Source organism: Melanostigma gelatinosum (genome assembly GCF_949748355.1).
Source record: "Melanostigma gelatinosum genome assembly, chromosome: 14".
In the NCBI taxonomy this organism is placed as follows: domain Eukaryota; kingdom Metazoa; phylum Chordata; class Actinopteri; order Perciformes; family Zoarcidae; genus Melanostigma; species Melanostigma gelatinosum.
In genome coordinates, this window is record NC_136647.1 from 9687246 (window position 1) to 9707376 (window position 20131).

General features: G+C 46.0%; 1 protein-coding gene across 1 annotated transcript; it reads left to right on the plus strand.

The window, feature by feature from the left end:
* The first annotated feature begins 828 nt into the window (after positions 1-828).
* On the plus strand, positions 829-19810 carry LOC306788459 (pecanex-like protein 3). Its single transcript, XM_079283998.1, has 36 exons — positions 829-962; positions 2111-2600; positions 3493-3695; positions 3780-3885; positions 4445-4484; positions 4667-4762; positions 5000-6751; positions 7566-7695; positions 8023-8192; positions 8430-8487; positions 8587-8728; positions 8871-9028; positions 9231-9384; positions 9476-9508; positions 9622-9793; positions 10038-10148; positions 10270-10361; positions 10469-10578; positions 10666-10771; positions 10862-10954; positions 11065-11215; positions 11753-11897; positions 12352-12529; positions 12725-12833; positions 12939-13068; positions 13171-13229; positions 13324-13539; positions 13803-14056; positions 14328-14558; positions 14785-14888; positions 14979-15126; positions 15222-15452; positions 15649-15923; positions 16009-16178; positions 16415-16821; positions 17006-19810. The coding sequence occupies exons 2-36, from the start codon at positions 2448-2450 to the stop codon at positions 17156-17158; spliced, it is 6840 nt and encodes a 2279-aa protein (XP_079140124.1). The 5' UTR covers positions 829-962; positions 2111-2447; the 3' UTR covers positions 17159-19810.
* The last annotated feature ends 321 nt before the right edge of the window (positions 19811-20131 follow it).

Sequence of the window (20131 nt, forward strand, 5' to 3'; positions counted from 1 at the left end):
GTTGCATCCACTCTGACCTATACCTCTGTTCCCCTAACATCCAAGCCAGGTGTGAGTATTTGCCCTATCGTTTTTCTGAGCTTATGAACTGTTAAACATCGCTATTTGTAGAATATAATTTAGATTCAAGGTTGTTATAAATTACATTGTTGGGTCCAAGCAAAAAAAAATGCGGCAGTGGTGGAATGTAACTATAATTCTCTGATTGCATTATTATTCTTTACCCATGTAAAACTGTCAAACCAAACAGAAGACTGGCCCAAGATGGTAGGTGATGGGGGATTTCTAGTTTGTGTGAGGCCAATATCCCTTCAGTTGAAGGGAAACACAAAACGCAAGAGACTGAAGCTGTTTGTATTAACACAATTTACCTTTTGGGATATTTTTCTTGCAATTAAGATAAATCAGTGATCATTCTTGCCGAACGATACCTCACACAGGTCAGGATCACACCTTCATAAAAACAGCCCCTGCTGGTCGACACCATCAATATATATATTCAGGTGCACTATTTATTTATTTATTTCTATTTTCTTTTTTTAATTCAATAGCTTTATAGTCTCTGATGTTATTTAAGTAGCATTTTTATAAAAAATATAAATGAAACATGTATCACCACAATGACAATATGATTATGATATTTTGAAAAGAAAAAAGATAATAATAGCCTCCCCATGACGTCAGGGCATACGGCCAATCAGAGCCATCTCTCTCCCTCACTTGATCGCTCTCCTTGCGTGCGTGCATGCGTACGTCTGTGCGTCAACTAGTTGTTAGCTAGCGCTAGCTACCCACTTAGCTTCTTGAAACATTTTAACATAGGCACCGTTTATACCAACGAACAGCTGTCGTTCACCATGAGAGAACATCTCCACTCCCGCTGCACGGCTGTCAACCTTTAATGCCAAAGACGATGGGGGGCTTTCAGACTACAACGATAAGTTAGCCAACGCCAACAAAAAGTAAGCTACTGTTTTTTGGGACAGGCGATTGCCTTTTTGCTCGCTAGCATCCTGAGAAGGACATCTCTGAGATTTTGATCGGACTGGATGCGGAAGAAGGATATGAAGCAAAGCTTTGCTGCGATCCGAATGTTGGAAGATATTTCACTGTGAGCACCAATCGACGTTATTATACGAAGCTAACATTAGCTAATGACGAGCAACTAACGTGCACCCAGCGATCAGCCTTTTTGCTAACTTGGGTAACATGTATCGTTATCCAGCTAACGATAGAGACGTTACTCTGGTTGAAATGCTATATACATATATCCGGCCTAGCATTAGCCGGTAACTAGCGTCAAACACTCTGATGGTGTTTAACGTTTGTCAGCCAGTTTTCTGTAACTGTTCGTGTACCGCTGCTGTCAGTTATGTGTTTGTATCCAAAGAGGTGATTGAAGGCGATCAGGTCGTATTTTTGCCGATCATAAATGGAGATTAAGCTAGGCTAAAGTGTCTGCTAACGTTAGCTTGCTAATGTCAATCAGAAAACTTAATCTAGCATTGGCCTGGACATGAGAATAGGGCGTTTTAAGCTCTGTCATCCTGTTTTAAATATGATGGAAACAGCAGCTAACGTTATGTGATGTCATTTTTGGTTAAAAGACATATATTGACACACTTAATACTCGTTTGATTTTAGTCATTGTAACGTTAGCATGTGCCAGTATAAGGCTTGTCAGTTAACTCTACCGCAGAAGCGGGTGAAATGATTAGCTATCACTGTGACTAAAGGTAGAAGTTATGAATGATAAATGAGCACGTTTCACAGTCGACTCAACACAAATAAAGTCTCATTTATCTTGTGTTGCTAAATTACTTCAAGATCAGCTGGAAATCACAAGGAAACTATATAGTTTGTTACTAATCATGTGGAATTTAAGAAAGTAACGTTACTTAAAATAAAACAAACCTGTTATTTACACAACTGATATGTGCACTTGGACAGCTGACAGAGTTCTATTACATGTAATACATATTGTGTTATTTACAGTGTCATTTATTGAATGGGTTATTGCCCGACATTCATTTTGTCCCCCCCACCATATGCAATGTTGGAAATGAAGGCTACCTAATGCGAAACAAACCAGTTGTGATCTTCCTTTCAGATGAACGTTTTTTCCTACATTCAGTGGGTTACCATTGTGCCAAAAAGTCACTCTCCTGATTACCCAACAAGGATTAGGCTCGAGTGTGGCAACCTCGGTGCAGGGAGAGAGCACATAGTGGCACAAGAATATGCAAGGGCTCTTCACCTCAACTGAAGTCAACATATCCAAGACACAGAACTGTTGTCCTTGATGAAACGGTCTTGGTTAACCTGCCATCCCCAATGGAAGTGCCATCGTAGACATACGATACTGTGGCTGGAACTGCTGCACAGATTTTTGAGCTACAGCCTCTGAGGGAAGCGTTTCAGCTCGTAGTTGAACTTGGAAGGTGGCGATGGGTTCCCAAGCACTTCAGATATTGCGGCAGGGCGTGTGGGCTTCGCTCACGGGAGGCTGGTACGTGGACCCACATCAGAGCACATTCTCCAACTGCTTCCACCTCTACCTTTGGATATTTCTCCTGGCCTTCCCCTTTCTGCTGTACATGGTAAGAACGTTTTCACAGCAGGTTGATTTCAAGTGTATCCCAAAATATGAAGGAGCCACTAAATTGAGGCACACATTCTTAGAAACAACTTTTCCCCAATACATGTTTGAAACATAGCATTACCTCTTATTTAGTTCTCTAGCAATGCAAACTGTACACAAACAATCACAATTCAGACCTGTTCCAATACTGCAACATTTGCATAGTGAGGTGGCATTTAAAGGGAAGTCTTCATATTGTTTTTGTTGCCATCATTTGTTTGAGCTGTGTTAATATTCAGCTTCATGATGAAATCTGGGTGGCAGCAGGACCTAGGAGTTCAGCAGGGCAACAGCACGAGTAGTCAGACAACCGGACAGCTTCAAAATAATTCGTCAGTCACTAGAATTTAAAATAAAAGACGAAGCATCAAAATTAACATTTTAAACATCTGTTGTAGTTCTCAAACGGTGCTCATGCAAAAGAGTAATATGTGAGTTGGGTCATAGTAGTTGGACCAAGGACATCTGCAATATCTAAAGTACATGCACTACTGACAGTATGGGTAAGATCTTCTAAAGTGTTTTAAACAACGTGGGAGGACTGTGGATTTGTTTAAAAGTGGCCTGAACATACGTGGATAGGAATTGCCAAATCTTCATCAATAAGAAATTAAGTTATTTTGATACATAGTTTAATGTTTGAATGTCTAAATGTAGTGAATGCCTCTTTGGTAAGACATTATTTATAGTACAGTTGTCTATAAGCTTCCTAGTTGACATGAGCAATGGGAATTACATAGCACTGTCTTTTCTGATTTACAGTTTGCCATCCATTATTGAATAATTCCTGGAACTGCATTGTCTCGTTGTTGTATTTGTTCTCAGTTGCTCTCTTCTTCACTCCCTCTCAGGCTCTTCCTCCTAGCTTGGTGGTTGCAGGTGTGTACTCCGCTGTGGTGGCGGTCTTTTTCACAGCCATTAAGGTGGTGAACTACCGGCTTCACACTATGTTCGATCTCGGGGAGATCGTAGAGAAGAAGCATGCCTCACTCACAGCCGAAGCCCCAAAGACGGAAGACGGAGATGAAGGTTCAGGTGATGGGAATCAGCACAGGTAAGTCCAGGTGTTCTGACCGCTTTTGGATAATAGTCGTGACATGTCAATGCGGTGACATCCTTATGTGTAACGTCTTCACAGGGATAGTCATGTTGGTGTGGAGATGACTGTGTTTCGGAAGGTCAACTCAACACCTCCGGTGCGCTGTAGCTCCCAGCACTCTCTGTTTGGATTGAACCAGGTGTCGGTGAGGATTATCATATTCTACAGTTTGATGCAGTCTTCATTCTTCTCCCTCCATATTTTCTCCAATTATATTTGTTAGAAAACATGTGATTTATAACTTCCGACATCAAGTATGCCTCAAACATTCATTTAGAAAAAACATTGAGCTCTCCTTCCAATCTGCTGGGCAAATGTTTTCATTAGATCCGATGTTGTCATTGATTATTGATTTATATTAATATGGGTTAACTATTTAAATGCACTAACGAGTGTTTTCATGATACCAAAAATATGTCTTTGTTACAATGCATCACACTGAAACAATACAACAGCAAACGCATAAAACACCACGGAAAGTAAAGGTGGACTGGATGACAGAACAGTGGCATAGTGTGAAAGAGCAATTATTTGTATCGTGCATATGAAGTGGAAGTGGAGTGCCGCTGTCACACATTGATGCAACTCATTAAAATGGCTCTTATTAAAGTGTTGGTAGTGTCGTTTTAAACGTCAGGGTATTACGAAACTTTTGAAGTATCGGTTCAATGAAAATGTGTTTTTTTTTCATTGTCCTTGTTCAGGAGTTTTTGCCCCAGCTGGAGGATACAGGAGACACTAACGGTAAGTTCTGGAATTGTATTGTTTTCATACTTTTTATATTTTAAACCGTGGTATATACGTAATGTATAATCTTCAGTCTTACTGCCTTTACAGTACTTAATTTAAGCTCCAGATCACTGTGAGTTTAGCCTGTGTTGAATATATAATATGTCTTTGAGTGACGTCTTACCTGTTTACCTCAGATATCAAAGAGCTAATGCGGGAACAAGGAAGCAATAATGTGATTGTTACATTAGCTCACCGAGAGATCCTACGCCAGAGGTCCCAGGACACCATTCGTAAGTCTGCTACTATTCCGTGACCATAAACACGCATCAGACACACTGAACACTGTCTAATCCTGCCAGCATGGGAGACCAGGCTATGAGAATACCAATACTGTGTACAATCCAGTGGCGGCATGGCTCTTAATACTGTCCATCCAAATGAATGATTTATAATAAAAGACGAGAAGCTATGGGCTATAGCTTCCCAAAGTGCATTTTAATCTTATGTTGACTTGTTTTACTGTATAGGGGCTCCCAGTGTGGTTCAGTCCTGCGTTGTTGCTGCTCTGGGAGGAGATTTCCCAGGTCTTATGGGAGTATCTGGAATGTCAGCTGGTTTTGGAGAACCTGGAGTCTGCTTGTCCATCCCCCCTTCACCCTCCAGTCAAGAAGATGGAGGCGAGAGAGAACAGTTGCAGGAATTGGAGGAGTTACCAGAACAACTGTCTCCACAGAGTCCTGAGGACAATGGGTTGGGGGCTTACTCTCCCCTTGGCCCCTCTGCTGAATCTGAGAGCCTGGGGGACACTCCCCTTAGCCCCCTTATAAAGAGTAGCTTAAGTGAGGAGCTGAGTGAAAATCTACTGGGTTTGGGCCTTGACCCTGTGGCGTTCGTGCCTGGGACTGAGCACCCAGGCAGCCGCAGTGGGGTAGCACTGGCTGCCGGATCCACGGACAGCTGTTTCAGTGCAGGTGGAGCCACCACAGACCGTGAGACTCTAAGCACGGTGAGCAGTTACCGCAGTGAAAAAACGGATTCCACTCAGCTGGAAAGTCCTTCATTCAGCCAGCCCGGGCCTGCACACGGACAGGCTTCTGCCTCAGCACCAGCAACAGGTTATAACATCCCGAAGCCCTCACAGGATCCAGTAGGAGAGGGGGGCAGTGATACTGACAGCCTGTCAGATAGTGTGCTACTGCGCTCCCCTTCCAAAGAATTCTCCCTCAGCCAGGGGCTAGACAGGACACTTGTTGAAGGGGAGGATTTGTCCCCCGTACCCTGTGATATTGCACAGCCCCGTCCTCTCCAGAACTCTTCCCCTTCCAGCAGTGGCCGCTCAGAGGTTTGTGAACCAGACAGAAATGTCTCGGTTCCACCTCTACCCCCACCTCGGCAGGCCAATTCAGTGCCCTCGGGGCTGGCCCTAGGTCTAGTGTGTTCCGAGCCTGCTTTGCCCATATCCTCTACCCCCTTTTTACTGTCTGACCAGCCTGCTCTGCAAGCCCAGCAGGTCGTGCGCCCTAAAGACTTAAAGCTGCTGCGGGCCAGCGGCAGTAGTGTGGGGCACAGGCCGGGCCGAAGGAAAGCTCCACGGCGGCGAGCTGGAGCAGGAAGCAGTAGTTTTGACTGTGGCTCTTACAGGGGTCACCACAATCACCGACAACACAGAGATTACATCCCAGTGCGCAGCAGACTGGGCGCCAAGGCCTACAGTGAAAATTTGTTTGAGGATTCAAGCGACGATGACGACGGCAGCGACATGAGCGCCGGCTCCAGTCTCGGCTCTCAGCGCCGATACAGTTCAGATGACGACGATGACGACTCAAGTTCCTCTACCTCCTGCTACTCCCCGGACCTCGCTAACACTGGCATCGCAGCCCCGCTCCCCCCCGCTGCTCAACTGCCCCCTCCAAGGGAAGGGGATTTACCTGAAACTGCCGGTCCCTCACATTCTCGCGCTGCTCAGCGCTCTTCTAGCACAGCTAGTGCCAAGACTCACGCACGAGTGCTGAGTATGGACGAGGCAGGCGGAGGCCAGAGCAACGCAGCGGATTTGCCCTCCGCTCTGCTCACGATGCCCTCCACTTCCATCCCTGCACCCCGCACCCTCACCATCTCCAAGTCTGATCTGGAGGCCCGCACCATCCATACCGACGGCTTCCCGGGAACTCATCATCATCATCATCACCATCGGCTGGATTCTCTCGGCGGCTCTTGGACCGGCAACCAGATGGGCTGGAGGGCAGAGGAGCTGGTTGAAGAGGGAGCTGTGGGAGGAGGTGAGCTGGTGTGCACACTGTGTGTTTTAGGTGTGTGTGTGTGTACATTCAGAATATGCCTATTGCTGGTCTCCCAGTATTGCTGCTTAAAGCGCTGTAGAGGGGTGTGTCCATTCGTTGCGTCTTCCTGTTTAGAATGCGTTTTAGCAATCGATTTCCTTATTATTGTTATTGTTATTGTTATTATTATTGTTATTAATTGCCAAAAAGAGTGGAACATTCACACGTTAGCTTGAAGTTGGTGGTGATTTGGTGAAGTGAAAATTTTTTTAAACATCAAGTGGTGGCAAAGAAACATGGATCAGATTTACTGAAGGTATAAATAGACGGTGCTGACATGAAATCATGTTGAATGAATAATAGAGCCGGCTATTATCTAACTTTCTTTCGACAGTGTAATTTCAACAGTGTAAACACTTAACACATCATGCAGCACTAACTGAACCACTTACAACGATGTACTTTAACCTGTAATTACTTGAGGAAATCACTAATATCGCTTATTCTTTTACACGACCGCTGACCCTCGGAATGAATGCGTCATTAAGCCATTTGTTTGGACATAGACTCAGTCGGGGGTTGCCGTGCCTGGATGAATGTAGAGGAAACGATTACGAGTTGAGCTTTATTCAGTTTAGTGCATAAAATTGCGCCAACGAGGCATTGAGGATACTTATCAACGTCTGCTTTCTAAACGCAAATGCTACAATGGCAAAAGTAAAATCCAGAAATATGCAATTGTTAGATTGTGCCCCGTACATCGACGCTGTAATTCAAACCGTTGCATTGATGTAACCGATAACCCCTCTTACAGCCATGGCTCCAGAGGATGGAGGCAAACACGACTCGGTAAGCAGTGTTAAGAGGACCCAGGCCATCCGCAGGAGACACAATGCTGGGAGCAACCCTACACCTCCCCCGTCCACCATGGGCTCCCCTCCCAGGTTAGTCAAGTCAGCTGACCTGAAAGGCTTGTATCCGATACTTTGCCTTATCTGTGCCTTTATTTGACCCAATCTCTCTGCAGTAGTCCAAGCTATTGACAAGTTTACAGTTGATGGAAGTAAGAAGTGGTAAACTTAATTCAATTTCGGGGAAATATTTCTGGGGATTTACCATAAAATGTATATTCTCAGTCAGAATAATAAGATATGAATTAAAAGCTTCCACTGAGGGGACACGCCAGCCTCTTTTAGGCGTAGCGCTGCTACGATTACGTGTTAAATGTTAGACGTTGTTCTTCAACTCGTGTTTTTTTTTTGTTCCCGCAGCCTTCAGGACCTCCAGCGGGCTCGGACCTCCTCTCACTCACGGACCCGCACGCTGCCCTCAGCCTTACAGTTTGCCTCGTCTCTTCTGCTGCCCCGCAGTGGCATCCACGAGGCCTCCACCTTCGACGACACGTCAGAGGGGGCGGTGCACTATTTCTACGACGAGAGTGGTGAGGCGGTGGCTTTAAAGGAGCAGTTTTTGTTTTGGGAAATGTGCTTATTTGGTTTCATGTTGCAGAGTTTAAAGGAAAGATGGATGCCACCCTCATATCTGTCCTTTTTAAATGTAACGCTACAGCAGGAAACCAGTAGCTTAGCTTGAGAACTCAGCACAGACGGGAACAGCGAGTCCAGATTATTCCCTGTTGAAAGTTTTCCGTTTCAGTTTTCTGTCTGTCGTTAAACAGGAGCGAAGAGGTCCTACACATTTGGACCCGGCGGAGGTGGTTATGAGGACCCAGTTCAGTAAGTTATGGTTTTTGCCAAGACTATAAAGAGTTTATTTGCTGTTAGAAAGTCATGACGTGAAACTTCACTTATTGCCATAATATTTCACACTTGCAGGGAAAGGGAGAGACAGTCCCAGTCCTCGAGCTTCACCTCCACCGAGGTCCAGGAAGGGGCACCAGTGCTGTCCATGCTGCAGCCAAGACCTGTGGTATTACAGGGCATGCAGGTGCGCAGGGTGCCTCTGGAAATGCCTGAGGTGAGCAGTCTTTGATGTTTGATCTGGCAGAATGTCATGTAAATAAGTCAGGACTCTCTCTCTACCTGAAAGGAAACTATCACCGGTTCTCTTTGTTGTCTCTTCTTCTGAATGAATCACGAATGTCTCACCTCATCTCTAGTTTGATCTGGATCACGAGTCTCTCCAAGAGTCCCAGGAAAACACTCTGATGATCGAGGAGAAAGCCAAACCCAAACAGTACTATCGCTTTTGGGTGCTGCCTGGGAAGTGGCTGAGGGTTCGATATGATCGATTGGCTCTGCTGGCGTTACTGGACAGGTGCGGCGAAACGTTGTGCAGTCGAGGAGAGAGAGAACTCTTGAACTTATTTTAATCAAGTTATGGCCAGTAGTTAATCATTTCATGTTAATTGTCTTTTCCAACTACTGTGATTTCGATTTATTTATAGAAAGCGGTGAAATAGTGGGATCAAACCGTGGTTATTAGTTTGTCCAAATATTGATTTCTCTGCCGTTACCAGGAACCGCCGCGTGGGGGAGAACGTGTTTGCTGTGGTGCTGGCCAGTCTGGTGGCCTTCCTGGGGTTCCTGCTGCTGCTCCAGGACTTTTTCAGGGACATCTGGGTCTTCCAGTTCTGCCTGGTCATTGCCAGCTGCCAGTACTCTTTACTGAAGGTACCATACCTCATCTCATACACATACAACGCTACCTGTGTGTGATGTCTCCACCTTTCAGTGACTTCATGTCCCTGCCTCTTTGTTCCAGAGTGTACAACCGGATGCAGCTTCTCCCATGCATGTGAGTCCCGGTTACACCTTTTCTTAACATGCTACAATATACTTAAAGCACAAACACGCGTCACCTTGTTGTTGTGTGTAATTGTGTCTCGTCTCTTGTCTGGTGGTAAACAGGGCCATAACTGGATCATTGTGTACAGTCGACCGGTCTACTTCTGCCTGTGCTGTGTGATGATCTGGATCTTTGACCTATCCGGGCGCTCTGGCAGCCTGCAACCCTTCTCCCTCTATGGTGTCACCTTCTTCTCTGCACATTTCCTGCTCTGTGTCAGGGACATGCTCATCGGTTCGTTTTGTTTATACGTTTGTATTGTACTTGGTGTGCAGGTCACCACACTTTGATATTGTCTGTATTTGATATTGGAGTGGTATTTTACTAAGAGAAGAGCCATGAATATAAATAAATGTCCCATTTATACTGCAGACAGTTGATAGATTCAGTGTTTTTGTGGTCACGGTGTATTTCCACCAGCTTCACCTTTTCTTTTAGCTTTTTAATAATTTTTTCTTCCCTTTTTTTGTCCCAACAGTGTTTGCCTTGTGTTTCCCGGTCATTTTCCTGTTTGGGTTGCTACCTCAGGTCAACACTTTTGTGATGTGTCTGCTGGAGCAGATCGACATGCACATTTTCGGTGGAACTGGTAAGAACACGTCAACACAGGCAGGATGATGTGTAGAAGAAAGAGAGAGAGACGTTGTAGCATCTTATGACCAGATCAGATGTCACTAGTTCTGATCTTCTCTCTGTGTCTCTTTCCTCAGCCACAACCAGCCCCCTCTCGTCTCTGTTCAGCCTCATACGCAGCGTGTTGGTGGCTGCTCTGCTGTATGGATTTTGCCTCGGTGCGATCACCGTAAGTGGAACCGAGACGCATCTTTTTGTTCCCGTTTCTCAGATTCTGATCAGAGTAGGAATTGATGTGGACAATCCCTAATTCCATGTTTTATTTCCTCACATCAGGCACCTTGGGGGGATGCCCATGTGCCAGTACTGTTCTCTGTGTTTTCCGGCCTCCTCCTGGCTTTATCCTACCACCTCAGCCGCCAAAGCAGTGACCCCACCATCCTGTGGTCAGTGCATTGTGTTTCAGACCGTGTAAACTTTGATGTTACCGCTCACAGTTCCTTTAAAAAAAATGTTTTGACCTTTTCCACCAGGTCACTGGTCAAGTCTAAATTATTCCCAGAGTTGGAGAACCGAACACCAGAAGAACCCCCTGTGGAGATCAAGGACCCTCTTCCTGAGAAGCTGCGTAACTCTGTGGTAAAGATCACCGCTCACGAACAGTTTCACTTTTAGTTTCACGTTGTCGAGTCTCCTTACAGTCTTGTGCCTCCTCACTGCTTTCTGCAGAAGGAGATTCTTCATTCAGACCTCGTCATGTGTCCCCTCATGGCTGTGATTACCTTCGCCATCAGCGCCAGCACAGTCTTCATCGCTCTTCAAGTTAGTTGGAGCCGGGCTTCTGACCCTGTTCTTACAGCACATTTCTCAATTCACTAAAATAGATTTTCCGCCGATTTTGTTTTCCTGCTAATTTCCCTTTTGATCCGCAGCCTGCTCTCAGCTTCGTCTTGTACATCCTGGCCGGAGTCGTGGGCTTCATTACGCACTATCTCCTGCCTCAACTCCGCAAGCAGCTGCCGTGGTTCTGCCTGGCTCACCCTGTGCTCCGCTCGAGGGAGTACAGTCAGTTCGAGGTCCGAGGTGAGTGTCTGATTTCCTTTTTTTTTTTAATGCATATTCACAGACGCAGAAAGAAGCACGGGGAAGTATCGTGAAAGTATGAGAAGAAAACCTACCAATACCTAATATGAACATTAAAAGTGTCGCTGCTGGAGAAAAGCTGCATGGAGTAGATGAAAAGCAGTCTGATATCTAGATGTGAAGTGTTCTTCAGAAAGACACCTAACCTCGAGTGTCTTTAAGGGAGCTGCAAAGTGTGCAACAGCCCCAGACTGTAATTATTATATACGACTCAACAACATCAATTGTGCTCAAGTGGCTGAATTAAAACTGAAAGACCTCGATTTAGTCTATTTGATCTCAAGGTTTTCTAGTATTTGAAATGCGAGGGATGTCAGGAATAGTACGGCTACATTACTCGGTGCATAAACATCTTCTGCCAGATTTAATTCACAGCTGTGCAAAGCTTAAAGGGGAGCATAGGGGGAAAAGCTAGTGTTTGGACCGTGGAGTTCCTCAACAAGTGTGTACGCTGGATTTTCTCTTTGTTTGCCCCAGATGCTGCTCAGTTGATGTGGTTTGAGAAGCTGTACGCGTGGCTTCAGTGCGTGGAGAAATATTTCATCTACCCGGCTGTGGTGCTTAACTCCCTGACGACGGAAGCTCGAACTGTGGGCCAGAACCACAAAGATGTGGACATCTAGTAAGCCTCTCCTGATTCTGTCTCCGTGCATGACGCTGTCCTTCATCCTCCACCTCCGCTCCCTGGGGGCATGAGCCGTGTGTGTTGGATCCGCAGCACATAAAATGAATAGACATGCTGAACCCCCCCCCCCCCCCCCCAGGTGTATTACTCCCTGCAGATGGTTCTCAGCAGCACAAGATACATATATTATAGCCTCCCATTAGTTTCCCCTCTTCATCTTGTCAACCAGGCAGTCTGTACAGTAGTCTGTAACGGTGAATATGGGAGAACCAGGACTGAGCAGATAAGAAAGTTCAGTGTTGAAACTTTAAACTTTAGCACATTCAGGCCACCGCTTAAATCTGTGTTTATCGATCTCATTTCAATCCTTACTCGATCGTTTACCTCGACGTGTGTCTGATTTCCTTTCTCCCTCCGTCTGTTTTTTGCCTCCCCCCCCTCCCCCCTCCAGCAGCCGAGCCCTGTTCATCTCAATAGCAGGCATGAAGTTGCTGCGTTCATCTTTCTGTGCGCAGTCGCAGCAGTACGTCACACTGTGCTTCACCACGCTCTTCTTCCAGTTTGACTATCCACACTTCTCGGAGACCTTCCTAATCGACTACTACTTCATGTCCATTCTCTTCAGCAAGGTACGGATGCCAACACCCCCGTCCCCTCACCATCCTGAGCACAGATATTATTAGATGACATTTTATTCTATTCTAAAAAAAAAAGCAGAATTTCACGCCCTCTCTGGTTTAAAGACCACATACTGTCTGTGTAGTGTTATGAGTACAGTTGTCCATGTGTGTTTTTTAATTGTCTTTGTCCTTTTGACTTCTCAGATGTGGGACCTGCTGTACAAGCTGCGCTTTGTGTTGACTTACATTGCCCCCTGGCAGATCACCTGGGGCTCTGCCTTCCATGCCTTCGCTCAACCCTTTGCTGTTCCCCGTATCCTTCAGCTTCTTTGGTTTTATCTTCATTTCATCATGTAGTGTCCTGTTACTGTATAATCCAGTCTAATGCAATAGAGGTATCCCTAACTTGTGACTTCAGACTCGGCTGTGCTTTTTGTTCAGGCCATCTTCTCTGCCATCTTTTCGACCCCTCTCAATCCCGTGCTTGGCAGTGCAGTGTTTGTCACGTCGTACACCAGACCTGTCAAGTTCTGGGAGAGAGACTATAAGTATGTTTGTTTAAAAAAAAAAAAAAAAAACTGCAAGTGTGAGATTTCATGAAGTCTAAATATAAAGCATTTCATTCTAATGATACTTTGTCATTTTTGCAGCACCAAGCGTGTCGATCATTCCAACACCAGACTTGCCACCCAGTTAGACCGTAACCCAGGTTTGCCACAACACTCATTATCTCCATCTGACTCATTTATTTATAATCTGTTCTTATGGTGATGGTCTGTTTTTTGTTTTTTTTTTCCTTAAAGGGGCCGATGACAACAATCTGAACTCTATTTTCTACGAGCACCTGACGCGCTCTCTGCAACACAGCCTGTGTGGAGACCTGCTGCTTGGCCGCTGGGGCAACTACACCACAGGCGACTGCTTCATCCTCGCCTCGGACTACCTCAACGCTCTGGTGCACGTGGTCGAGATTGGCAACGGCCTGGTCACCTTCCAGCTGAGGGGTCTCGAGTTCAGAGGTCAGCAGTGAGGGGTGATGGGGGGGCGGGCTGACAATGTTTGTGGCTTACGGAGCGAGCTCCGTTTGAGTTGTTCACGTGCTGTTTGAACAGGATATCTGTCAAGTGCTCTCAAGGATAGCGTTTATTTACAGAGATCAGGCTCTGGTGGCCCAGTCAATAGTATTTATACAGTCCATGCTTCCCCCACAGTTGAGGTAATCAATGTGAAATACTGGTGTATGCTGTGCGGCTGATCCTCATCTGCTTCATGTCATGTCCAGGTACCTACTGTCAGCAGAGGGAGGTGGAGGCCATCACAGAGGGGGTGGAGGAGGATGAGGGCTGCTGCTGCTGTGAACCTGGTCACCTCCCCCACATGTTGTCCTTCAATGCTGCCTTTGGACAGCGCTGGCTGGCTTGGGAGGTGGCTGCCACCAAGTACGTGCTCGAGGGCTACAGCATCAGCGACAACAACGCAGCCTCCATGCTGCAAGTGTTCGACCTGCGTAAGATCCTCATCACTTATTATGTCAAGGTGAGCCGCTGATCAACAGACTTCTTTGTTTTCTTCTATCATGTCTACAGATATCTGTTGAAGTGTCCCATGGCTGTAATCATTTCCTAGGATCACCGGAGTACTGAACAATTCATTTTTAATTTTGAAGATCCAATAGCAATGTGAAGTGTGCACACACTTGCCTTTCCTGCAGTCCGACTGTTGAAATCACTGAAATTGTAGCCGGTAGCCTCAATGCTAAAATGTTTATTATGGGATGTTTTGCTCATGCGTTCATTCCCTCAAACAGAGCATCATCTACTATGTGAGTCGATCATCTAAGATGGACGAGTGGCTGACTAACGAGACCATTCAGGAGGCTCTACGGCCTTGTCTCGGCTCCAACTACGTAGACAGTGACCCCACCTTCAACCTGAACATCGATGAGGACTATGACCACAGGGCCTCTGGCATTACCTCCTCCTCATTCTGCATGGTTTACCTGGACTGGATTCAGTATTGCAACAGCCGGCGTCAAACGGTCAGACTCTCTACAGCAGTTACTCTGGAATCCCACATAGCTCAGGGCTCTCACTTAGAACCGTTTCTGAATTATGCATTTGTTTTCTCGGCTCACACCATTTTCAGCTTTTTGCACGCACATGAACTTTAAGTAAAAATCCTGATACAAGCCGAGTAGTATGTAGTTGTGGAAGAAAAATGTCCAATATTTGATCATTGATTTGAACTTCTCAATTGTGTTGTAGCCGGTGACTTGTGAAAGAGATTCTCCGCTTGTCAACCTCTGTTTTGGGCTGTGTATCCTGGGCAGACGAGCTCTGGGCACGGCCTCCCACAGCATGTCTGCGAGGTAAGGCCGCGCTATCCCGTCTCTCACTGTGGCCAACACCACCTGTCACTACCCAACATGCAAGAGTTGTTGTTTATCTTTGTTTGACAGCTTGGAGCCGTTTCTCTACGGCCTCCACGCACTCTTCAAGGGAGACTTTCGGATCACGTCTCCCAGGGATGAATGGGTGTTTGCAGATATGGACCTGCTGAACCGAGTCGTGGCACCGGGAGTGCGGATGTCCCTCAAGTTGCACCAGGTAGAAGGAGAAGACGACAACTAGGCCTAAGGGGGTAGAATAATGACAGCTTTGTCCCTGAACTGAGACCAACCCTGTATTCTGCGTTTCCTCAGGACCACTTCACATCTCCAGATGAGTATGAGGATCCTATGGTGCTGTATGACGCCATCACTGCCAACGAGGAGAAGATGTTGATCTCTCATGAGGGGGACCCCGTGTGGCGCAGCGCTATTCTAGCAAACATGCCTTCACTGCTGGCATTGCGCCACATCATGGACGACGGCAGTGACGAGTACAAGATCATCATGCTTAACAAGAGGTTCCTCAGCTTCAGAGTCATCAAGGTCTCCGCTCATACTCCTTGTACTTGGTGTCTTGTAATCTCTGGCCCGTTTGTGGCTTGCTGTATTGGTTTATTGGTTATTTATTCTTGTTTTTCTATGAAATTCAGTTGCTTTATGTACAGAAAGCTTTTCCCACCCGTGACCAGATTTGGGTTATTTTGTCAATACTGCCGTCTCTCTCTGCCGCCCCCTACAGGTGAACAGAGAGTGTGTGCGCGGGCTGTGGGCGGGGCAACAACAGGAGCTGGTTTTCCTGCGCAACCGTAACCCAGAGCGTGGCAGCATTCAGAATGCCAAACAGGCCCTAAGGAATATGATCAACTCCTCGTGTGACCAGCCCATCGGCTACCCCATCTACGTGTCCCCCCTCACCACCTCGTACGCTGGGGGGCACAGCCAGCTCCGCTCTGTGTGGGGAGGGCCTATCAGCCCACACAACATTTACACCTGGCTCATCAGTAGCTGGGACAGGTACGTGGTCTGAACTCCATGTTCCATAAATGTACACACACACACACGCGTGAACATCGTCAGTGTAATAAACGTCTCTCTGCAGGTTGCAGAAAGGTTGTGGTGCCGGCTGTAACAGCGGAGGAAACATCGAGGACTCTGACTGTGGAGGCGGCTCCACCTCCATCTCCACCAACCCAGCCGTCCACACCACCCAGAGTACACCCGCCTCCAGCCTTCCACCGCCACACATTAGCACTCTCCAGCCCTTCATGGGTAAGACGTGAAACCAACCGCTGCTTCTGTTTTTAGTCACCGATATAGTAACAAAGTTATTAATGATTGCTAAACTCTTCTCTTTCGTTGTTTTGTGTCGTAACGTTCAACAATGGTTGCTTCTAGTCAATAAGTTGAGCTGTACATTGAGATGATTGCAAGCTGAGTAATTGTTATTTAGACCTTTTTTAATGTTGTAAAATTGACTAAATTTAAATCGCTCTCTTGCGTTTCAGGTACAGACAACCCTGTAGGTCCAACCCAGAGCTGGCCTCACCACCCCCAACCTCTCCCACTAGCTCTGCTCAGCCAATCAGAGGGCAGGATGGAGGCAGGACTGCTCACATCCCTACAGCGAACATCTTCCATCCAGGGGCTCTTCGGCCAGCAGCTCTCCAGCTCCCAGCTCTCCTTCAGCAGCTCTCTGGCTCCACCTTCTCTGCCAGGCCCAGAGCGCTTCTGCCCCGCCAGCCTCCTTGAGAACTCGGGCCACAGAGCAGGCCAGCGGGCTGGCCTCGGCCAGGGCGGCGGACTACACTACGAGAGCCACTTCAGCAAGTGGAGTTTTTCAGGCAGAAAGGGCTTTAACGGACCAGCTGCAGTGGAGGGGGACGGAGGAACAGTACAGACCATACGCACACAGGTGAGAAGGCTGCCGGTTGGTTTACTCTTCACTCATTTGTAACTGTAGTTTTCCAGCCCGTAGAAGTTTTTATTTTTGTGGCATGTGACAAAAAGGCGCATAACTTATAAACATGCTTCTGACAATTTGTTAGTCATGTTTTTCAGTGGAAGTGCTGATTTTCTTTTGAAACATCTCTTCCCAGCCTACTCCTCCTGCACCCCGACATGAGACCAGTCTAACACAAGACCCTCTGGGAGCTGCTCAGATGATGGATCCAACCCTGCTGACTGTAGGGGACCCCCCCACCCCCCGAGAGGAATCCACAGAGCTGCCTTTACTTGAGCACCTGCGCTGAGTCTGCACTGGGGAAAACCCCAGAGTGACACGCTTTTGCAGTGAAAGCACACCACGGTTGAATCTGGACCGGGCCCGACCCGACTCATTCTAGACTCGTTCCATCATCCCTCCGTTAACTAACTCGACGGCCCACTACACGGACGGATTTGGTTATATACTCGTCTCCCATCTACTTGTCAGCCAAATGAGTTAGGCATTGGATAGCATGCTGAACTGGTGCACGTCGGATCATAAAAGGATTTCAGACAACCTGTTAACCCCAAAGTCAGCTCTCATCATTGCTCCTGGTGATAAACTCATTCTGGACTTTGTTTTCAGGCAAAGGCACTCGGTGTCTCTACGGACAGCGGTAGTGAGAGGCCAGTGCAGTTATAAGTGATGTTTTGCTTGAGGATTGATTGTTTTTCTACACTGGAGAATAGAAAATCGCTTCTAACTTTCTGTTACTTAACATCTGCAGTGGTTTTTTTTTTTTGCGTAACCAATCAAAAAAAAAAAAAACATTACTGCTGTATGTGCAAGTGAAGGATACGTGGAAACCGTGATAAGCCTTGTTTTGTTTTCCCCTAATTTTACCATCCTCACCGGACCCACAGACGAGATACACAGTACACTCTGCTTCTTCTCTGCACATTCTACATATTCAACAAGAAACACACACCCTACCAGAATGTCATCCTTGTCCTCTGGTCTGGTTCCTACAGAGGTGCCTGACAACATCAACAGTTCTGTCTTGGAGCAAGTTTCAGGGGTTAAAAGGAAGCTCCCTTCCGTCCCAGCCAAAATGTGGTGCTTTTAACCGCTAGTTTACATTCTATTTAGGCCTGGACACCAAGTCCTGAATCTGACTAGCAACACGGAGGAGGGGGAAGACTTCGGACAGAGCTGGAGCCCATCGATCAGGATCAAGCGGAGGTTGATCACAAACCGACGAACTAGGAGTGTTAGAAACTTAAAGCCTTTGCTTTCTTGGTGAGTGGAATGTCCTCTATTTTATTTTACTTTACTTGAAGAATGGTGAGTTCCTCTGTGTTTATTTCCTCTGAATGAGGGATCAGGGAGGCCCACTCTGATCAGATCCACTCAGCTCATGACTTTGTCACTATAAGGGACCGGGGCTGCTTTGTGTTGGGAGCTCTGTTTTCTTTGCCTGCAGCGTGGCCCTCCCGTTACTGTACTACTGCTTCTGCATCTCCTGCTACTACTAATATACCCACTACTACTGCTGCTGCTGCTGCTGCTGTTTCTACAGTCCAATCCAGCGTTTTAGTTGGAAATACACAAAGTTTAACAAATACTGAAAGCAAATGGTGGAATATTTATTTGATTAATATTGTCTCACAGATATCTTTAACTGCGTTCGTCAATATGGTGTGATGTATCGGATTGGAAATATGCCTTCTGTCAACTGCACCCCCCCCCCCCCCACCCCTCCCTCAATTTGTTTATTGTCATCACATTTGTATCATCTCACCAATGGCTGTCTTTTTATTTTTGTAATACAGTATAACTGGAAGTATTCCTGAGAAATGACTTCTAAGTTGGTTTCTTTCCCGCTCCTGTACTCTCTGTTCCACCGCTTTGAAAAGCAAATTAAAACACTTGATCGAGGGTTGAAGCAAAAAGGGAGCCGGCAGTCGACCCAAATTCGGCCCCGAATGTTCCCCCACATGTCTGCAGTACTTGAATGATTCTGACTGACATTGTTAGATCTAAGATATCATTTGTTGAGAGAGCAGTGTTCCCCTCGAGGAGACCTGAAAGGAGGCCGGCGCTCTCAGCGTCTGTGATTGGAAATAAATTGACTTTTTCTGCAGGAAGACCTTTTGTTCAGAAGGAGGAAACCCAGAAGGGAGGGATAAAAAAATGTTTTTTTAAAGTGTCACGATAATGAGGCAATTTGAGTACAGGCCGGGTCACATTGACGTTACAAAAGATGCCCCCCCCCCCCCCCCCCTCCCTTACAGCGTTTTGCTCTCTATGGGTTACAACATGTTCCGCATGTTAAATCCACATATTTGTTCAATCACTTTGTCTTTGCAGGGGTATTTTTCCCACTATGGGCTCCTTACGACATCTGAACAAGGGTTACACGAGCAGTGTGAAGGCTTTATTTTAAAATATATTTTTAGCAGCTGTGATATTTCAGTCGGTCTCGGCTGTGCGTCAGTATCCCTCAAAACACATTAGGAACTCCCTTGACTCAGGAAAATGGACTTTCTGATGATGTTCAGTCATTGTGTTCCTGAAGCGATGTTCTTTTCTTTGCTGGGCGTGTGGAAAGCACAAGTTAACGGACAGATCTGGGTGCCAATAAAAAGGGATTTCTTAATCTCAAATTCTGTACAGCATGTTTCTTATATAAATATATATATTTAAAATACAAATCTATTTTATTATTATTGGATTTAGGGTTATTTTACATTTAAGACACTATGTTGAGGTTTGGGGGAGGGGCTCTTGTGTTTACCCATCAGGCGAGAGCTGAGTGGAGAGAGGCACTCTTCCAATTGAAATGTGCAGTTTGGGAAGAATCAAATACTTTTTGCGCAAAATGTATCACATACACCATCCCACGTTATCATTTTATTACCGTAGTTATTATGGGAGGGGAGTCTTTTATTTAAGAACTTAAAGTGGATGTTCAATGTTCTGTACAGTTTTTTCTTTTTTTATGTTTTTTCTTTTCTCATTTAAATTAAAGGTTTTTGTGTCATCGTTTGCAATTAAACTGCTGTAAGTAATTTTCATTTTAACTTTTTACACCAGTAATCAGGAGACTTTGCCTTTAAGCTGAAGTAGAATGTTCACCCTGCATTCGTACTACAGTGCTGAGATCTGCTGAATTAAAATGCATTCTGTGGGTACCCTCGATTCTCCCTTTCACAGACATGCCAACTTTATGACAATCTCATACAGTTTTGCGCATGCAGTATAAATGGGTTTTTTTTTTTTGGCCTATTCTAAAAAT

What these genes read in the sequence shown, in the direction of transcription:
- LOC306788459 (XM_079283998.1), top strand. Translation starts at nt 2,448, where the DNA reads ATGGGTTCCCAAGCACTTCAGATATTGCGGCAGGGCGTGTGGGCTTCG. An exon ending in ACCATGGGCTCCCCTCCCAG is followed by an intron (nt 7,696 to 8,022) that starts GTTAGTCAAGTC and finishes TTGTTCCCGCAG; the next exon opens with CCTTCAGGACCTCCAGCGGG. An exon ending in TGTCCCTCAAGTTGCACCAG is followed by an intron (nt 15,127 to 15,221) that starts GTAGAAGGAGAA and finishes GCGTTTCCTCAG; the next exon opens with GACCACTTCACATCTCCAGA.